The 22,502-nt window shown below is 44.6% G+C and overlaps 1 protein-coding gene across 1 annotated transcript in view; it reads right to left on the bottom strand.

Moving 5' to 3' along the window:
* WHRN (whirlin) overlaps window positions 1-22,502 on the bottom strand; it is a 1,326,895-nt gene that overhangs the window by 16,488 nt on the left and 1,287,905 nt on the right. Inside the window, exon 12 of the mRNA XM_069609683.1 lies at window positions 2,559-2,681. Within this exon, the coding sequence (XP_069465784.1) occupies window positions 2,559-2,681 (123 nt within the window). The remainder of the gene's footprint in view (window positions 1-2,558; window positions 2,682-22,502) is intronic.

Here is a 22,502-nt window from a genome sequence, read left to right as displayed (position 1 = left end):
AAGGGCATTGTGTGTATATTGACAGTCTATGGCTTGAGGGGCATTGTGTGTATATTGACGGTCCATAGCTTGAAGGGCATTGTGTGTATATTGACAGTCTATGGCTTGAGGGGCATTGTGTGTATATTGACAGTCTATAGCTTGAAGGGCATTGTGTGTATATAGTGACGGTCTTTAGCTTGAAGGGCATTATGTGTATATTGACAGTCTATAGCTTGAAGGGCATTGCGAGAATATTGAAAGTCTGTAGCTTGAAGGGCATTGTGTGTATATTGACAGTCTTTAGCTTGAAGGGCATTATGTGTATATTGACAGTCTATAGCTTGAAGGGCATTGTGTGTATATTGACAGTCTATAGCTTGAACGGCATTGTGTGTATATTGACAGTCTATAGCTTGAAGGGCATTGTGTGTATATTGACAGTCTATAGCTTGAACGGCATTGTGTGTATATTGACAGTCTATAGCTTGAAGAGCATTGTGTGCATATTGACGGTCTATAGCTTGAATGGCATTGTGTGTATATTGACAGTCTATGGCTTGAGGGGCATTGTGTGTATATTGACAGTCTATAGCTTGAAGGGCATTGTGTATATATTGACAGTCTTTAGCTTGAAGGGCATTATGTGTATATTGACAGTCTTTAGCTTGAAGGGCATTGTGCGTATATTGACAGTCTATGGCTTGAGGGGCATTGTGTGTATATTGACAGTCTATGGCTTGAGGAGCATTGTGTGTATATTGACAGTCTATGGCTTGAAGGGCATTGTGTGTTTATTGACAGTCTGTGGCTTGAGGGTCATTGTGTGTATATTGACAGTCTATGGCTTGAGGGGCATTGTGTGTATATTGACAGTCTATAGCTTGAAGGGCATTGTGTATATATTGACAGTCTTTAGCTTGAAGGGCATTATGTGTATATTGACAGTCTTTAGCTTGAAGGGCATTGTGCGTATATTGACAGTCTATGGCTTGAGGGGCATTGTGTGTATATTGACAGTCTATGGCTTGAGGGGCATTGTGTGTATATTGACAGTCTATGGCTTGAAGGGCATTGTGTGTATATTGACAGTCTGTGGCTTGAGGGGCATTGTGTGTATATTGACAGTCTATGGCTTGAAGGGCATTGTGTGTATATTGACAGTCTATGGCTTGAGGGGCATTGTGTGTATATTGACAGTCTATGGCTTGAAGGGCATTGTGTGTATATTGACAGTCTGTGGCTTGAGGGGCATTGTGTGTATATTGACAGTCTGTGGCTTGAGGGGCAGTGTGTGTATATTGACAGTCTATGGCTTGAAGGGCACTGTGTGTATATTGACAGTCTATGGCTTGAGGGGCACTGTGTGTATATTGACAGTCTATGGCTTGAGGGGCAGTGTGTGTATATTGACAGTCTATGGCTTGAAGGGCACTGTGTGTATATTGACAGTCTATGGCTTGAGGGGCACTGTGTGTATATTGACAGTCTGTGGCTTGAGGGGCAGTGTGTGTATATTGACAGTCTATGGCTTGAGGGGCATTGTGTGTATATTGACAGTCTATGGCTTGAAGGGCATTGTGTGTTTATTGACAGTCTGTGGCTTGAGGGGCATTGTGTGTATATTGACAGTCTGTGGCTTGAGGGGCAGTGTGTGTATATTGACAGTCTATGGCTTGAAGGGCACTGTGTGTATATTGACAGTCTATGGCTTGAGGGGCACTGTGTGTATATTTACAGTCTATGGCTTGAGGGGCATTGTGTGTATATTGACAGTCTGTGGCTTGAGGGGCATTGTGTGTATATTGACAGTCTGTGGCTTGAGGGGCATTGTGTGTATATGGACAGTCTGTGGCTTGAGGGGTAGTGTGTGTATATTGACAGTCTATGGCTTGAAGGGCACTGTGTGTATATTGACAGTCTATGGCTTGAGGGGCATTGTGTGTATATGGACAGTCTGTGGCTTGAGGGGTAGTGTGTGTATATTGACAGTCTATGGCTTGAAGGGCACTGTGTGTATATTGACAGTCTATGGCTTGAAGGGCACTGTGTGTATATTGACAGTCTATGGCTTGAAGGGCACTGTGTGTATATTGACAGTCTATGGCTTGAGGGGCACTGTGTGTATATTGACAGTCTGTGGCTTGAGGGGCAGTGTGTGTATATTGACAGTCTATGGCTTGAAGGGCACTGTGTGTATATTGACAGTCTATGGCTTGAGGGGCATTGTGTGTATATTGACAGTCTATGGCTTGAAGGGCACTGTGTGTATATTGACAGTCTTTACCTATGGTTGGATTACCTGTCGGTTATGGTCTACAGATTTAGCTGTCTAATGTTAAGTGACTAAAGTTATCTCAGTATGTACAATGGAACTTCTATGAATGGTACAGTGGCTGTCTATAGACAAGGCAGGGATACCATTAAACTGACGCTGTTTGGACTGTTTCATCTAACTTCCTATAAGCGCAGCAAGGCCACCAATAGTGCCACACGGGCGCTAAACCAGACTACTTACATTACATCACATAATATGCACAGTGACTTCCTACAGCCATGACTATATTCATGTGTTTTACCTGTATAGTGACTATCCGCGGCAGTGGTTGGCGAGTGTTCGCTCCTCCTTCAATGGCAATGCCTAGCGTTGGCGCACTTTTCACCACACGAATCAGTGTAGTGGTTGGTGCCAGCAGACCTGGCTGTAAAGTAAGAGACAATTGTTAGTGTGAAAGGAGGTGTCACACTCGAGGGTCTGAAGCTGCCCCCTTACACTTCCCCTGCAATGATAATGTAGAGGCCACTGACACTTTCCACTGGCATCAATGCATCCTGAACGCTCATCAGTCCCAAGGGAGGAACCCGGGACTGAGATTACGCTGTGCTGCTGCTATTCTCTTTCCCATCGATGCATCCTGAATGCTCATCAGTCAGCAGAGAGGAATCCGGGATTGAGATTACGCTGTTCTGCTGCTATTCTCTTTCCCATCAATGCATCCTGAATGCCCATCAGTCCCTAGGGAGGAACCCGGGACTGAGATTACGCTGTTCTGCTGCTATTCTCTTTCCCATCAATGCATCCTGAATGCCCATCAGTCCCTAGGGAGGAACCCGGGACTGAGATTACGCTGTGCTGCTGCTATTCTCCTTCCCATCGATGCATCCTGAACGCTCATCAGTCCCTAGGGAGGAACTCGGGACTGAGATTACGCTGTGCTGCTGCTATTCTCCTTCCCATCGATGCATCCTGAACGCTCATCAGTCCCTAGGGAGGAACTCGGGACTGAGATTACGCTGTGCTGCTGCTATTCTCCTTCCCATCGATGCATCCTGAACGCTCATCAGTCCCTAGGGAGGAACTCGGGACTGAGATTACGCTGTGCTGCTGCTATTCTCCTTCCCATCGATGCATCCTGAACGCTCATCAGTCCCTAGGGAGGAACTCGGGACTGAGATTACGCTGTTCTGCTGCTATTCTCTTTCCCATCAATGCATCCTGAATGCCCATCAGTCCCTAGGGAGGAACCCGGGACTGAGATTACGCTGTGCTGCTGCTATTCTCCTTCCCATCGATGCATCCTGAACGCTCATCAGTCCCTAGGGAGGAACTCGGGACTGAGATTACGCTGTGCTGCTGCTATTCTCCTTCCCATCGATGCATCCTGAACGCTCATCAGTCCCTAGGGAGGAACTCGGGACTGAGATTACGCTGTGCTGCTGCTATTCTCCTTCCCATCGATGCATCCTGAACGCTCATCAGTCCCTAGGGAGGAACTCGGGACTGAGATTACGCTGTGCTGCTGCTATTCTCCTTCCCATCGATGCATCCTGAACGCTCATCAGTCCCTAGAGAGGAACCCGGGACTGAGATTACGCTGTGCTGCTGCTATTCTCTTTCCATTTTATTTGGTTCTCCTTATAAATTCTTTTTGATGCTTTGACTATAGAATGCCATCGTTAATGGGAACGCACAACACACCCAAACCCACCCACAACACAGCTCACAATCTCAGTACAACAAATCAAGAAAAGAGGTCATCATTTGCATATGTTGGCTGACACCATTACTCACTCAATAACGCTGTTCCTTCTTCAGTATGTGCTTCCCTCCACACGCAATCCCCTTCTTTTCACATTAGTGATCTACTTTGCTCTACTCAAATCCTCTGCTTCTTTACCATCTTACATCCACAGCTGTGCCCCCTCTTCAGCCTCCACCCTCCATTGCCTCTCCTTGCTATGGCCTTCGGTCCTCTATCACTGATTGATGGCCTTGCCACCTTCTTTTTGTCAGCATCTAACCACGTTCTCCTTGGCTCAGCTTGGTCTCCTGCTCCCTCCTCAGCCCTTTGTCTCTCATCAGCGCTTCCCCTCATCCGCATCGACCCACGTTTCTATCAATCACCCGGGTCTCCTGCTCCCTCTTCAGCCCTTTGTCTCTCATCAGTGCTTCCTTTCATCAGCATTGACCACGTTCTCTTCACCTCATCCTTGTCTCCTGCTCCCTATTCAGCCCATGTCTCTTATCAATATTCCCCTCAGGGGCATCTACCCCCCCCCCCGTTCTCCTCAGATCACCCTGGTCTGTTGCTTTCTCCTCAGCCCTTCGTCTCTTATCAATGCTTCCCCTCATCGGCATCTATCCACGTGCCCTCAACCACCCTTCTTGTCTCATGCTCCCTCTTCAGGCCTTTGTCTATCATCAGTGTTTACCTTCATCAGAATCTAACCACCTTTTGCTCTGCTCATCCTACCTTTTCAGTCCTTTGTCTATCATCAGAGTTTCCTTTCATCTGCATCTACTCATGATCAACACAGCTCATCCTTGTCTCCTGTTTATTCCTTTGTCTCTTATCAGTGTTCTCCCTCAGGGGCAGCTACCCATGTGCTCCTCCGCTCACCCTGGTCTCATGATCCCTTATCAGCCCTTTGACCCACATCAATGTTTACCCTCACCAGCATCTAAGCATGTTCTCCTCATCTCGCTCTTGTCTTCTGCTCCCTCTTCAGCCTTGTGTCTGTCATCAGTGTTTCCCCTCATTCGCTTCTACCCATGTTCCCCTCAGATCACACTGGTTTCCTGCTCCCTCCTCAGAGCTTTGTCTGCCATCAGTGTTCCCCTCAGGGGTATCTTCCCACATGCTCCTCCGCTCACCCTGGTTTACCGCTCCCTCTTCAGCCCTTTGTCTATCATCAGTGTTTTAGCATTTAACCACATTCTCCTCATATCACCCTTGCCTTATGCTCACTCTTCAGCCTTTTGTCTCTCCTTAGTCTCCCCCTATGAGCATCTCCCCATGTTCTCTTCAGCTCACCCTAGTCTCCTGCTTGCACTTCAACATTATCTTGGGATCCCACGCCACACTCCTCTCTACTAGCCAAAAGACATGTCCCTTTCTCTTCACAAACTCCTCTTTGTTTTCATCATCATCTCACCTTCCTTCTGCACCTATCTCTCCCTATTCTCATCAGCATTTGTTTATGAGCTGTCTCTCTCTCTCTCTCTCCCTCTCCCTCTCCCTCTCTCTCTCTCTCTCTCTCTCTTCACTTCATACCCTCTACTTTCGCCTTTTCAACCACCACGTCTTCACCGAGTGTCCTGCCTTCCCTCTTCACCCATTGCCCGCTCTGCTCTGTAAGGATGAAGAGGTTCCTTGCCTGCAACAACAGCTCTTCAGAACAGAAGTATCTTATAAGCAGTATTAAAGTCATGTTATCTGTGTGTCTTAATCCTGCTTAGAAGCTCCCATAATCCTCTGTCAGCAGGCAGCACCAGCTGACAATACATTTTGAATATTTGAGCTGAGATCCCACTTAACCCAAACAGCTACAATCTGCACAGACCACGCAAGTAGCAGATACTGCACTTTAATAACACATAATATTACATGCATCTGACTCTGCCTAGCCAGAGCATGCAGTGCTCTGCAAATCTCATACCCAAAACCTGCTACTTCACATGCTGCAACATGCACCCAAAGTTCATACAAACACTACTAACACAAAGTCAGACACCCAGGGACGTCATTTCACCACCACTTTGATGACATCACAGGAAATTATGTCATTTGACCACACCCAGAAGTGATATCGCGGGAAGCGATGGAACACAACCTTTCACCCCTTGACAAAACAAGAAGTGGCGTCACATAGGGCCTCATTACGAGTGTGCCGGTGCGGTAACAATGGTGCCGGTAAGCATACCGGCATCGTTGTTACCGGACCGGCACGCTCCGAGTTCGGTGAGCAGCTGCTGTCCCGCCTACCAGGTCAGACCTGGCGGGCGGGACGGCAGCCGCTCACAGACTTTGACGGAAGCACCGGCACTGTTGCACATGATACCGTTGCTTCCGTCCTCCCCATTCCCATTGAGTCCTATTGGACTCAATGGGAAAGGGGAGTAACATTTTCCGGCGCCTGACTTCACGGACTGCCGGGGCTGTAATGCCCCGTGGATTCCGTGAAGTCAGGCGCCAGAAAAAATGACAACTCCGGTGGCAGCCTGCCGGCTTTACCAGCACGGCTACCACCAGAGTTATAATGAGGCCCAAAGCATTGTTCCTAACTACACTACGAAAAATATGGTTACAATATCACTATAATGTGATATAGATTTCATACAAGAATGGATCACCATATGTATAGTTAAGATCAGTGTGTATAGGTCCACTTACGAAATTACTGTGAATGCTAGCAGACGTCCATGGACAAATGACAATGATGTGTTGTTATATAGCACTTACGCTTAAGCGCTTTATATAAAAAAATATAGACAATATCATCAAACCTGTGTTGGTACTAATTTATTGGCCTCAGAAGGATGAAAGGCTGAGTTGAGCTGTTTAAGAACAGACTAAATCAGTGACTCAGCCCCTGAAGTGTGCCTGAAAAAAACCTTTAATAAGTCTAGCAATTATTGTATAGAATTCCAGAAAGACACATTTTTGGGTATTCCCATTCTTTCTTATTTAGGGTCACTGCTGAAAGAGTTCTTTTTTTTTGTTTAAGGGGCCTGAACAAGAAAGCCAGCCACTCCAGAAGCAAAGAGGCACATGGCATTGGCCACAGGCCAGCAGCTTGCATTTTTTTAAATTTAGGTGTAGCAAGGGAGGCCACAGGAGTAGCAAGGGAGACCTCGGGGTCGCACTTGCGACCCGTAGTGACCCCTAAATTAGGTCCCTGCAGACACCAACAGACACACTTAAACACTGCACCACCTGTCAGTCACATCCACCTTGTCTCCACTCAATGAAAATGACCACACATTTGAAACTGGACAATCATTGGTCCCAATCATTACTTTCAGCACTGATGTAATGGTTTCTCTTCTTTTAGGACATGAACGTGAACGATATCGTCTGACACACTACGCGCCCTTTGCCCTGATACAAGACCCCTTTTCCCTTTGAGTGACCGTAGCTTGATTTCCCCACCCATTGCCTATATGCATAAAGAGAAAGTAACTGCATTGCAACTCGGCAAGCGATAGCCCGTGCTGAGCAGATTGTGACATGTAACAAGAGTAGGCTTCTGATTGAGTAGTCTAAGAGCAGGGTTCGAATACCACCTCTGGAAATGACTTTTTTGGAATTGGCTTTGTTTTTCTTAATAATAAAATAATAATAATAAATAAAGTCATGGAGGACCAAGCGGCGTTAACGGTAATCGAGTTTGGCAGTACTGCGGCAGATTTACCAACGAATTTCCTACACACTTGTAATGAAGCTCTTTGTATTTTGAAGATTACAGCTAAGGAATCCAAAATTGGTCTCCTGGTACCTGATGTACAGACTGTAGATTTAGCAAATATTTAAGAAAGAAAAGCTGAGGTCTGCAACCTGGGAATCTCTGGATGTTTTGGACTGCAACTCCCATGACCCCTCACTACTGGTCATGCTGGGTGGCGCTTATGGGCGCTGTAGTCAAAAACATCTTAAGAGCTCAATGTTTTAGATCGTTGATTAGTGCAAGGAAACCCCCGCCTACTGCGGAGGTATATGTATGATTATTTCAGTTATGCTCTTCCAGTCTGTAAATGATGTGCTGTTATGGCCCTGGTTCAGGGCATATTCCACTTTGCAGCAACTGTAACCCTGCCTTTGGGACAAACTATTCTAATGTTGTCCTTTGATGCAACGGGCTATAGGTACCAGACTGTCCTGCCAGGACCATTCACCTCACCTACCCAATAGACTTCCTAAACTCAGTCCATTAAATCGAAAATCACCAGAGTTCGTCATGTGTGCCATAGTCTCCTGAGAATGGCAGATGTGTGCTCTGTAACATACGCACGAACACCATTTAAACACCAAGGAATGTTCTGAAGAACAGCAAAAGGTAGGCCTGGATGTGCCTCTAAAAAGTTGCCACACTGGCAGAACATTTTGGCACAGTTCGGAAATATGCTCTACTCCAACCTGGGAAGACGTGTAGAGTTGTAGCAAGTTATCAAGGTGATGAGGGTACCGAGGACAAACACATTGTATGTCCTGTGCACAGTAATGTCCTTGTAGCTCTTGCAAATAATCGTTATTGTTGATTGAAAACGCCTCAGTTGAACCTGTGGGTCTAGTCCACAGTACATAATAAAAGCTGAACAAGTCACCTGAAGTGGCTTATGAGGACAGCCTAGCTCATTTAAGTGACAACTCTAAAGATAATATAGACCAGAAAATATTGTTTGCAGAAGATGTATATAGTGATCGGCACACAGCCGTTTTATAGATGTCAGCATGTAAAATACTACCGGCGAGTTGTGGGTAGTCTTTTCACTGGCACAGTGAGAAGTGCGAGGCCCTTGTGTAGTGGCTGGCAAGCCAATAACATTCCTTGCTGCTTGAATTGATTACACTGCAGATATTTGGCAGAAGTATAGTAGACAACAAAGAGTTGTCTTGTGACTTGGGTCTACTTGTGTTGGTTCAATTAATGTCAAAGAGCTTGCTTAGACTCAACAGTGTGCAGGGACTGTTCTGATGGCTTGGTTCCTGCTGAACTTGCCCTTTTTGTCCAAGTGGTACCATGCTGGTTGCCATATTGTTGCCGCCTGCTTTGCAATTTTAGATTGAGGAAGACTAGCTATGTAAAAGGCTTAAATGTATCTTAGAGACAGGTCATGGGCCTATTTGGCTGGAGATTGTCAGTCATCTATAAGCATGCTATACGCTGATTGATAAATACCCTACAAGTGCACGTTTGGGAAATTGGCATGATTTATTGTTTGTTAATTTTAAGTTATTAATACTGTGTTCATTGTTTTCCATGAGAAGGCCTGGCAGGATGTTGGCTCAGACTACTTTGGAGAGTGTGCCTTGAGACCCTCCGTAAGCAGAACAGATGTGGTGAAAAGGCCCTACTGGTCTTGACGTTGAGCCAGATACAACCCCAGAATCCAGAAGGATCATGCAGCAGGGGGACACAATTGAATGCTTGCCAAAGGACAGCATGGGTTTTAGTTGATGGAAATCCTCCAATGAAAATAGCAAATTTCAATGTTATGTATTTAAGATGGCACAGGCACATTGTTGCAAATTGCAGACGTATGCCTTTTGCTACCATTACATGAAGTTGCCATACGGGAGCTGACCTTAGAGCTGGAATGAAAATATGTTTGAGGCAGTCCAATCAATTAGAACCTACTTTACTTTTTCAGTTGAATGGCACTTAGATCATTTATATATGATGCAGTATTTAGGAAGATGAAGAAAACCACAGTTTCTCTCATGTCACAAAAAGTGCCACACACCTGTGTTGCATTAAATACAAAACTCATTTTCAGTTCATTGTGTAACAGACCTTCTACCCACCTTTAGAATATACAGAAATACCCTAACACCTAGATCCACATGCCCTCCACTCCCCACCTAACCTGACACTGGGCGATTCTGCTTCCCCCAATATGCCTCCTGGTTGCTTGTAGATCCCCTGCTGCCCTATTTCCCGCCCTCACACTTCCCCATGGTTAGCTCCCTGCTCCCTTGCGATCAGCTTCCTTCGGGATGCCTCCTGGTTGCTTGTAGATCCCCTGCTGCCAAATTTCCCACCCTCACACTTCCCCATTGTTAGCTCCCTGCTCCCTTGCGATCAGCTTCCTTCCGTACACACTTTCCATATGACTTGTAAGCACTCCGTTGCTTCCCGAACCTAGGTCTGCACTCAATCAATACAATAATAATGACAGAGGTAGATTCAAAGAATCAATACAGGGCCTTGAAGCTAGTCTTTCAAGGTCAGTCTATCCTACAATGAAGAATTGAATTTCTGATTTTTTCTGGGAATGGAATTTTAGTCTGTTAATAGGCTTCATGTAAGGTCCTCAGTAAAAACAAAGGCGGTCTCAAATCCAGTACAGACCTTCAGGTTGTAGGTCAAGACAATGTGGCTTATTAAACCTTTAAAAACCTCAGATTTTATACTGTGAAGGCATCATGAAGTAAGACACAGACAACAGATTCACGTTTCTAAAATACATGGTTTATTTCTTAAATGTCAGGATGGGTAAGGCCTAACTTGCTCTGTGCTAAGGTGGGATTACCCTACCTAACGAAACGAAGGAAAGTATGCGTCATAAAGTTCAAATCAAATGTCTGTCTGTGTCCAAAACCTATACTTGCACCCACAACTAAATATATACAATGTGTGGGGATGTCAGCAATGAAACAGTGTTCAAAATAAAGCTCTGAGTTTCTTCCAGCTCCTGGCTTACTTTTCCCTTCCCCAAGTTCAACACAGTTCAAAAGGACTCAGGGTTCCCTTCCACAAGTTCAACAGAGTTCCAAAATATCAAGGTTCCCTTCCCCAAGAAGGCAGCTCTTTTCAATTCAATCAACTTGCCTTTCTTTTTTAGTCACTTGAACACCTTTTATGCGAAACAGCCCCAGCCTCTTGACTTTCCCTGGTTCGCTCCAAGTAGGGGTTACTCAACCTAGGCACAGTTGTTGTACCATACGGTCCACCCATCACAGGCTACACAACCGATAACCATTGGCACTTTGTAATGTTCATTGATTCTCATTGGACTTCCTTGCCAACACAGGTTTCCTTTCTGCATCTGTGTCATTAGTCCTTATGCACTTCTGTTTCACTTGGACATTCTGTTGACTCTGCCAACACATGACTTTCACACACCTTACTTTGTGGTATTTATTCCTTGTCGCCACATTAATTTTACAATATCCAATAGTGCTTATCATTTGCTTTTCACTTGCTACACAAGCTCTCATTGCTGGCTTTCACTTGGCTTGTACTTTCACATTGTACATAAATGCTTTTTAATTATTTTCACTTAGTTCATAAATGCACATTACTTTCTTTTCACCCGTGAGGTATTTTCATATATTTTGCATATATTTTCCTTAGTTCGGTATTCAATAATTCATTAAGTTCTTTGTAGCTTGTTCGATAGTCAATATTTGCCATTCGTTCTTCAGACCTATTCATTACACGTTTTCACTCTATCAGCATTTTCCTTTGCCCACACCTAGCCCCTGGAGTGCCCCGGCATGAGTATTACCTCACTGTCACTCATCGGTGTTCGGTGTATGGCTGCTCTTCCGGGTGCTTTTGCTTTCCTCTCCAGCTCTCGCTGGCTCCCGTCTCTCTCTCGATGGGAGATCAGAACCTTGTTGCTGCTGTTTATGGCGTATTGGAGACTAATGTGTCCCCCAGCTCCAGCTTGGGATATGCGGCTCAGGGCTTTGCAGTGCTTTCGACCTTCTCGTGGCCCGTTCTGGCCTCTGCGTCTATCTCGCCCTCCTGCCGCGCTCAGCGTTCTTTTCACTGGCCCCTCTCCAGCCTTGCCGCGCCCTTTTTTGCAGGTGGTTATTTCTTCCCCAGTCACTGGTTTCTCCTTATATGCACCTCTAGCCCCTGAATTGGCTGCAGGTGCGAGTCCTTTGCCTATCTATAATTACTTTGTCAATGGGACATGCCTGACTATTATAGTGGTGTTCCACAGTCCTCTTCTTCGTCCCATTACCAAAGTGTTGCACACTGATAGAAGTGTGCATTACTCCTAGTTGCCTCTTCCCAGTCTTAAAGGGATATGAATGAGGGACAGTTGGTGTGTGTGACAGTGGGAAGACTGGTAATAACCTACAAAGGTAGGGGGGGGTCGGGTGTATTATGACAAGGGAAAAGGGATAACCATGCATCACCTAAAGGCATCTTTCCTCCACTCCCCAAGGTCCCTCCACCCTGGTGATCCTCCCTCACATATACACCCTCAGGGTTGGGATCCAAAAGCGGTGGCCCTTCCCTGGCCACCTGAATGGAAGAGCCAGGGGGAGTAGATGGGAGGATGCCTTTAGGTTTCTCACACTACTAAACATATGATTTGGGGATAGAGAGGAAATATTGAAGAGAGCATTCTGTCGTTAACCCCAATTGATCGGGGACCTCAGGTGGAACCTGCCTGGAAACATTGATTCACTGTCATGTAGCTTCAATTTCGGCTGTTGCAAAAGGTCAACAAAGGTGCATTTATGTCTTACTGATATCATCTACAGAGCACTTGTTGATTGATTTCCCGCTGGAGAGTATCAAGAGGTTATGATGTGACATCTGCAAAATGATTTCTTGGTACTAAAGCATGTTCCACAGATTCAGCTAGAAATCACTCAGAATCGGAGATGCTGAGTTTCAATGAGGAGGGTCCACAGCCCCATTCCTTCTGACCATCGAGCATTCTTTAGTATGAATATCTGTCCAGATAAGCATGTATTTATTCAGAAGCATTAGTAGGAAGGTTGGTTTCAGAACAATTCTCACTACTGTGAGTTTGAAGTGATTAATAAGAAGCTGCAGATTGTCTTTTTCCACTTTGGCTCCACGGCCAAGCAGGAAAGCCCCCACAGCCTCTTTTCCTGCCACGAACCACTTGAGAGGAGTCTTTTAGATTAGACAAAGTGATGAGGTCCTCCCCAGGTTTTCATGCTGGGTAGACTAGCAGTTCAAGCACTCTTTGTGAGGCTGGATTACGTTTTGGCCGTGTTCTTCCAGTTCATTAACCTTTTCTCCTGTGTTTTGCAAGAGGTGCTGATATTGTGTTTGAAGTGACTACATTATTTTTCTGATTCAAATTGTTGTGAAGTCTACATTTATTAATTTAGAAAAGGATTGTGGGAGCCCCTCTACTGAAAACGAACATGGGTCAAATACCCTGTTCAATGGAATTTCTTTCATTCAGGAGGGTCTATAACCACGTTTTAGCTCATTGCACCTAAACAGAAGAGAAATATCCATTTGCATATCAGTCTTTGTGTCACCCACAAGGGCAGTCCAGCACTAACATGGTATGGCAATTGTTCTCTGAACAAGAAACACATGTCTGGGGTTACTGTCAGTACTCTTGTTCAGAGGAAAATTGCCTAGCATTTCGGTGCTGGACTGCCCACGTGGGTGGGACCAGACTGGTATGCAAATGGGTATTTCTCTCCTCTGTGAAAGATACAGTGAGCTAAAACGTGGTTGTAGACTCTGCCAAGTGGAAACCTACCCAGAGAACAGGCTATTTGGCCATTTTAGTTCTCGGTAGAGGGCCTTCCAGACATTTTGCAAATGTATTAATTTTGACGCTGCAGTTCAGATATGTAAAAAACATACCATGACTTAAGGGAGTACCTCGTACATAATTGGAATGCAACATTTCCAATAGGCTTGTGGTAGATACATTTATGAACATTTGATTGCTGTTATACATTTTAAAAGGCAGGGCACAGCATTGCCTGTTGATACCATATGAAAACAAATAGGCCCATTAGAAGTTGATTACTTAAATATAAAATCTCAGCGTGCCCTTTTGCAAGATGAAGGGCGGAAGTGTTGTCATTTGTTGTTGGGAATGCAGGTACACCCTGAAGGCGATGGCAGTTTGACGTAGCGGGGGTCCCTCCTTGGGAAAATCAATTTATGGTGCACTGTTTCCTGTCATTGTTGCAGATTGGTGATTAGATGTATTCCTGTCTGATTGACTCCCTCCTCACTATAAAGATTGGAAACATGTGACTGGAATGGCTGATTATGAAGCAGCTGAGGGCTGCTTTGGTAGAACTGGGCAATGATTCCTTGCCCAGTGTTGATCTGTCTCCATCCTGTTTTTAGAGGCATGGAAAGCCCCTGCTCATTCTGGAGACAGTGCTACTCCCCCCTTCTAGAGCCCATAAGAGCCCATCCTATTGGTGAATGCTGGCTTGCACGTAGACTTCTTCTGAATCCACATAAATATCTCTACCTACTACTTGAGAAACAAGTGGTGTATTCTGGCTCCCTCAGGAACTGCTGTACTGCGAGAGTCCTTTCAAGAATTGCACATCTGTGCAACTCTGCAACTCTGGCTTGTGCAGAGAAGTGCCCTGTAGGGCAATCACCATTTAATGCACATGGGAACCAGGTTTTCATGTGTAGGACCTTGAGGAGAGCATGTCACACTCTGGCTGTTGCATAAAGCATGAATTTGAAAGACACCACCACATCTGGAGATACTCCCGATGAAGAAAGCTATATTCTGACCACAGTACACCAGATTGAAGATGTTGAAGCAATGTGACGTTTTAATGAAAACAACATCCAATGCTAGGATTATAGAAATGTTACAGTTTTGGGCAATTGTAATTAAGAAAGAGATTAACTTTTATCAAATATGTGTCTTCCCTTGTTTTATATTTATGATGAATTAATGCAGAAGTATACTTACTATTTTTAATGTATGTACATATGTTTATTGTAATCATCTTGATACTGCATTGTTTATATGGTTGTCATATTTTTATTGTAACAACATATATTTTTCAAATGTTGTTGCATAGTGCCTGGTGCTGTCCCAGGGTGCATAGAAGTACCATTTGTTCATCATATCTCTCAAAGTGACTGGGAAGCCGTGACATAGCTAATTTGTATTGAACTTCCATGTCCTACAGCCATGACAACTGTTTGCACTTTAAGGATCTCTTGACAGCCTTGCAGGCAGCTCACACACGCTGCTCTGCTTCTGTGCACATCACCGTGACATGTTGTCTTCTCCTGCTCCGACCTCCTACTTGCACGCACACTAGATTTTAGCGTTTATTATTTTATTTAATATTAATCTGATCTTGCTCTTACTTCTACTGATTCGTTTCTTGTATGCCAGTTCGTTTGGCAGAGAGTGCCTGGCCTCGTAGGACACCAAGGCTCGTGTTCGATTTATACTGAGTCCTCTTTCTCTTTTCTCTCGGGCCGGTCTGTATTCACTGCCTACTGGCAGTACGACGGGATTAGCTGCGTTAATATAATGTGCTCATTTAAGGGAACTGTTTCCAGACAGTGCAGCAGTTCTGCGCAGCGGGAGAGGGCACGTTGAACCAAAGTTAAGCCTGTTTGGGCCTGCCTGGGCTATGGACGGACCAAGCTCCATTTTCTTTCCTGGAATCACATGTGTGACTTCTCCTTATGCCTGCTCGTTCTGGTACAGTGTTTTAGCACTGTTTTTCCTGCTCATAATGTTTCTAATTCTGTGAGCAACTCGATTCGCAATGCTTACTTGTTAAACACGCGCTCATTGGTTGCTCGTTTGGCATCTATGCATGATTTGTTATTGGAACACTCCCCTGATTTAATGTGCCTTACAGAGACCTAGTTCTCTGAAACCGCTGCACCTAGGTTTCGCAGGTGCTTACAGAGGACTACAAGATTATTCATTTTGCTAGAATGGCCTCCCATCCAGGTGAGGGGTTAGCAATAATTTTTAAATCATCATTACATTTTTCAATGATTTCGCTGTCCCATGGGCTGATGATGGAGGCCTTGCTGGTGTATTTAGCTATCTCTGCCTCACACTCTATACATCTTCTACTGGTATATCGCCCCCCGGATCACATTCAGTTTTTCTAAATTCTTTTTTGGAATTGGTAGCATCTCTCCACATTAAGTATTGCAATCTTGTGGTACTTGGTGATTTTAATATTAGACATAATGTTCCTTAAGCTCCAGTGTTGGGCCATTTCTTTGACTCATTATTGAACTCGGGCCTTAATCATTTGGTATATGAATCTACACATCTGCAAGGTGGCATTTTGGACCTTACCTTTTCTGCTGATTCTAGTGTTCTGGTCTCACCGCTTAGGCAGGTGTTATGGTCTAACCACTGTTTAACACCTTTTTCAGTGCAGAGCACAGTACCTGTACTCATCCTCGCCAAGTTGCCATTCTAAAATGCAGCTGGCGTAGGGTGGACTCTGGCCAGATGCTGGCACTAATTAATGAAGAATGTATAAAGATCTGCGTGGTGGACTTATCCTGCCTATCTCAGACTCTAGGCGATGTAGCAGACCAGGTGCCCCTTTGAAACGCACCCATCCACGTAATCGTCCATCTCAGCCATGGTTTTCTCAGGAGCTTAAGGGAGCTGGTTTGGAACTGAGACAGGCTGAACGTATGTGGGGCCTGACGTATGGTTCCACAAGAAGCTTGCTTTTGGTAAACTCTCTAGAAGCTATGATAACCACATGTAGGCAGCTGCATTTTCCGGCTGCTGCGTGTTTCTTGATCCTTGTAATATTGGTTTTTAAGATTGATTTTAGCCACATTTACTTTTAATACATTGGGTGCTTTCTCTTTCCCAAATTATTCCCGCTATGTGTGTGTTGGAATTGTGTGCTTCCTGAACGACTCGCGGATGCTTTGCGACCCATTATACAGAGTCTGGCTTTACTTTCCGCTAATGCGGTCACGTGTTATGGGCAGGGCTTAAATGTGCCTGCTTACTAGACAGCGGGCACGCTGAAGGAGTGCAAAAAGGCAAGCCCGCATGTGCTCCTCCAGGCTGCGGACGGGGGGCTAAACTGACTCGTACGAATATTCTGGATCTGGCTCCTGCTGGCACTGTTTGGCCAGCTAATTGGAATAACATTCCATAGGTTAATTCTTATGTAGAGAGTAATGGAGACGTGTATTGTTATTATTTTATCTAATGCACGGTCCTGTCCGGCTCATGCTGCCGATGTGTAGGACATGCTAACTAAAAAATCGCCTGATCTGCTATGTCTCAGGGAGACATGACTTAGAGATACTTCTTAAAAATACAACTGGAATAGGCTAATGCACACCTTCATTAAGGAAGTTAGTGATGGTTTAGAACTAATGTAAGGTCGTTTCAATTTTAGGGTGCAGGGGAGAAAAGACGTCAAGCTAATTGTAAGAGATATAGAGACCAAATGCAGATCTTTCATCATTTAAACAAGAATTCTGCATTCACAGCGGACACAGTACACAAGGTATTTATCCTCTATTACTCTCATGATTTTCACTGGATTTATTGTCCCCATGGTGAGACAAGCCATTGACGGTTTATTTACTCTCTCTACCTAGCAAACAGACCCAGTAACTTGTTAGAATAGAAGATGAATTCATGGAACAATGCATATTGCCTTCTTGAACACTCTGCCAAACAGGTGAATTTAAACACAATTGCCTCTTTAATTGCAATTTAGTAAATACAGAGAATAATGTGCAGATTATTGATACAACCTTTTCGTGTATCTTGTAGTTTGTTTTGGAGTTTGAAGAATCATCATTTGATTTTATTTGAGGCTTATTTGCTCCGGATGAAGGGATAAAATTTCCTGAAACGCGTTGAGCCAATATATTGTTTTACATACCTATGAATAATGAAATATTGTTCAAGACATATTGTTGATTTGTATTAACATAAGAGCTATTAACTTGATTCATAATCAAAATTATACCTACCTACAGAACTTGTATTATTACAAATTTCTTGCATTCTGACTGGTAGTTACCAGTAACAAGGTTGTGCAGGGACGGGAGTGTCCGTCAATTGAGGACACCATATCTTTTACAGATACTTCTTCACTTGTGCTTGTTCAAGCGCTTCTAGGTGACAACAAAATAATTCACCTGAACCAATAATCATCCCATCCTGGTGGTGGGATTGCAATGATATTTAAATCTAGTTTTCCATTTTTGCACATCCCGATGATGCACAAGGTCAAGATGGAATGTCTACTGGTGTGCTTGGCTGTGTCTGCAACATGCTCTGTACATTTTCTGATTGTGTATATGCCTCCTGGCTCTTATGTAGGGGTTTTTAATCCTTTTCTGGAAATGATGGCTGAACTCAAGTTGAAATATTCTCACATGGCTGTTCGTGGAGATTTTAATCTCAAATTTAATTGTGCTATCGACTCTAGCTGGTCTTTTTTTGAGGCTTTGACTGGTCTGTGGCTGGAGCAAGTTTTAGCCGAACCTATGCATATATTGGGTAATATCTTTGATTTGATCTTCGCTGATAAATCTAAAATTGTTTTTGTAGTGATTGAACCAGTGATTTGGTCTGACCATCATTTAGCAGTCTTTACACTAAGGCTCCCTGCCCCCCTCATAAAAAAACTCGATGTCTTCTGTTGTTCAACGGACCTGGCACTCTGCTGATTGAAGTGCCCTTTTGGCTATCGTGACAGAGGAGTGTACTCCCAATACCAATGTTAGTCTAACTACGTTAGCAGAGCATAAAGGCAGGCTGCTGATGTTGTTGCACCCCTAAAGCTTGTTCGGCCCTCTAAGCATTACTCCAAAACTTGGTTTTCAGAAGAACTGAAAATCTTTGGCCTGAGGGTGGGACAGGTGGCACGTCAATGGCGGCAGACATATGGTATGGCGTTAAGGTGCTGTATCATCAGCTGACCAAAGATTATTATATAGCCATTGTGGTGGCCAAACAGGCTTTCTTTACCCAAAAAAAAAAAAATGTGCTTAATCAACCCTGTTAACTTTTTGCAGTATTTAAATCCTTGTCTTCTACTGCTAAATGTATACTTATAGTTTCTTCTATGCAACAACAGTGTCATTCATTGGCCACCTTTTTCATTACAAAGATCGAAACTATCCGTTCTGAGATTAGCATGGTAGCTCATGATAACAATCCCGTTGAGGCTGATGAAGCTGTTCTGGCACCTTCTGTTAAGTGTTCAGCTGTTCCTATATTCACCATTGAAATGGTGAGTAAAACCGCTATGCAACTAAAATAAGCTGCTCCGTCACATCCGGTTCCATTGGATGTTCTCAAAAGCATTATGTTCTATTTGTCTATTTGTTTATTTCTTACGCGCACCAGACAGGAAAACTGCATTCTGCGCAGATGTTAACTAGAGGTTGAGTTTTAGCTGTGATGGCCAATAGATGCCCTGAATACTTAGATTTATTTAAATAGGAAGGTTTTCAGTTCTTTTGTGAACCTTAGCAATGTGGTGCACGATCGTATACCAATAGGTAGCTGATTCCACAACTTTGGTCCAAACACAGAGAACCTCCTGTCACCCTTAGAGGTGCGTTTTGTCCGGGGGACGTATACCAAGAGTTTGTCTCCTGATCAGAGGTCTCTAGTTGGATGATACTGGTGGATTCTAGTATTCAGATATCTAGGTGCGAGTTTGTGAAAACACTTGCACACAAGACACGCCACCTTGAATTTGATACGGTCCTCCACCATAAGCCAGTGGAGTGCTTTCCGAGATGTGGAAACATGGTCTCTTTTTTCCTCATTTCCATGTCTCCGCGTAGATCTGCGTGTCATCAGCATATGAATGGAACCGTAGGCCGTGTTTCCTTAGGATATCAAACAGCGGTCGAATATACAGATTAAAGATCAGAGGTGAAAGCGCTGAGCCTTGGGGGACTCCACATCTCAGTTGTATTAGCTCTGAGAGGAAGGCTCCCAATATCACCTGCTGGGTTCTGTCCTGTAGGAAGGAGTCAAACCAGTCCACCACTACTTTAGCACTCTTCCTATTTTTCCAATACATTGAAGGATGATCTTATGGTTGTGTCAAACGCCGCCGACAGGTCAAGCATCAATAACATCGTATCGCTTCCCCTGTCTGCAGCTTCCAGCAAATCATCCTGGACTGCCAATAAGGCAGTCTCTGTCCCATGATTCGGGCAAACCCCGATTGATGTTCATCTAATATGTCTTTACTGTCAACAAACTGCTGGAATTGGTAGCAGACAATTGTTTCCAAGATTTTAGTGGGCCAGCATAAGTTGGCCACAGGGCGATAGTTTTTCAACACCAAAGTGTCCAAGTTGGGCTTTTTCAATAGAGGTTTTACCAACGCTCCCTTGAGTGAGTGTGGGACATAACCCTCTGTTAAAGATTTGTTAACAAAGGTGGTTATAAATGGGGTACGTTTAGCTGCCAGACGAATGGCAGTACATGCTGGCATAGGAAAGGCCAAATCCTTTGTGGGTTTTAGTTGGAGTATTAGTGCTTGTACTGCTTCCTTCTCAATAGATTGGAAGCAGAAACTCTCCTCATTTTCCTGGTTTTCTACCACTTCTACCTCTTCTCTAGATTCTTCCCACTCTTCCACAATCATCACTTTGTTAATACTCTTCTGAATGTCCACGATTTATTGTTAAATAAAAACATTGAACTTATTAGCCTGCTCCTGTGAGTCGGCGGTGGGTGCTGCCATACATTTAGGGTTCCTAAACCTTGTCACTACGTCAAATAAAGCTTTATGTAACGCTCAACTGACTCCCACGGAGGCGCTGGCCTGGTTCGCGCTGCTGTGACCTCTTCTAAGGTGATGCGCTGGGTTCGGAAGACGGACTGGACCAGGCCCCCAAATCTGGCTTGTCTGGCTCGCAGAAGTATCCTTCTGTAGGCGAAAATAGGGGATTAACTGTCTGCGGGGTAATGCAAGCAGCCTCCCACTTTCCCCTCTCACCCTCCTCGAAACCCTTCTTTGATTCCTCGTAGCGTCTCACCTTAGGGTCTGGAAGGACGAGCTCTCCATCCTGCTTCTGATGCAGGGGCGCGTTGGTATCCAGTTACTTCACTGGATTTTCGGATTAGTGAGAACCAAACTTGCTTGGCTTCCAGGTAAGTTTTTTGATAAGAGGTTCCCCTTGTGTCCATGCATTAATGTACTAATGCTAGTGTCTTTTTCCCCATAGGGGCCGGGGTACAGAATGCCGGGGAACAGGCACCGACCCGAGATGAGAGGTGAAATCCTTGTAGAAATCAGGTAAGTCTTTAATGAGCGTTTTTTGGTAATGTCTTTTCATTCGCTCATTAACGCTGATGTCTCTTTTTCCCCTTAGGGGCCGGGGTCCGGAAATGCCAGGATGCGGCGCGGACCCGAAATGAAGAGGGAATGAATGAACAGGTAAGTCTTAACATGGAGATTTAGCTTTCCTTATTCCCTTCTCTATCTCACCTTTTGTTCTGGTCTTTTTCTCCCTAGGCGCTGGGGCGTGACTGCGAATCCGGATGATCGCTGCTGAACATGAGGCGCCCAGTAAAGGTGAGTGGAATGCGGCGCTGCAGCGATCGACGCGATGAGCTTTTAAATAAAAGTCTTCCTTTTCAGGATTGTCAGCGAGATGTCTCCGGGATGCGGATTTAGCAGGTAAGGACTTTTCCTTCTTCTGTTCTCTTCTTCTCTTCCTTTGCAGGTGATCCAGGATGCTGGCAGGCGTGGTAGAAGTCAGGATGCAGGAGCAGACACGGTGAGCGTCCAGCTGCTAGATGCAGAACAACGCGAAGCACGTGTGGCTGTTCGGGTGGGGTTTAAATAGCCTTGGAAGAAGTTCCAGGTATGTATCCAGCATTCTCCTTGTATTTTCTCTTGGCTTGTTGTAAATGCGTAGTTGCCTCTTTGAAGGCTTGGGTAATTGTAGAATGCAGATGTTCTACTGCAGGCATTCCGAGGTTCTGAGGTGAGTCAAGGTTTGAGGTTCGAGAGTGATGCCCAAACAAAGTATAAAAAGGACTGTGGCCAGTTCCAGAGTGTACCGAATTATTATATGCGTATTCGGCTATCCAAAGAATGTCTTTCCAGTTGCTTTCAGATTGCTGTAACATACACCGTAAGTATTGCTCAAGGGTCTGATTTGTCCTCTCGGTCTGACCATCGGTCTGAGGGTGGTGACTGGTCGATAATCTTACGTCGATCTGCGCCATTTGACAACATTTGCGCCAGAAGTGGGAAATGAATTGGCTTCCCCGGTCAGAGATTAGTATAGATGGGAATCCATGTAGCCGAACAATATTTTCGAGGAATTCTTTGGCTAGGACAGAAGCTGAAGGTAAACCTTTCAAAGGAATAAAGTGGGCCATTTTGGAAAACAAATCCACAATTACCAGAATAGTCATGTACCCTGAACAAGGAGGCAGGTCTGTAATAAAATCCATTGATAGGGTGTGCCAGGGTGCTGGCGGTATGTCTAGAGGTTGAAGGAGACCGGCTGGTCTTTTCTTTTGACTTTTATTTTGGGCGCAAACACCACAGGACATCACAAAAGATTTAACATCTTTTCGCCAAGAGGGCCACCAAAATTGTCGTTTCACCTTTTCCTCTGTCTTGGCAATACCGGGGTGTCCCTCTATTAATGCATCATGATAACCGGAAATAACTAGTTTGTGTAATTCCTTATGTGGCAGGAATAAGCGTCCTTGAAAATAAGGTAAACCATTATCTATGGTAAAGTCTGATCCCTTTTGTATCCAATCCTGTAAGGTTGTA

The sequence above is a fragment of the Ambystoma mexicanum genome, chromosome 8 (assembly GCF_040938575.1).
Source record: "Ambystoma mexicanum isolate Mex_15411 chromosome 8, UKY_AmexF1_1, whole genome shotgun sequence".
Lineage (NCBI taxonomy): Eukaryota > Metazoa > Chordata > Amphibia > Caudata > Ambystomatidae > Ambystoma > Ambystoma mexicanum.
This window is presented reverse-complemented; position numbering and strand designations above follow the sequence as displayed.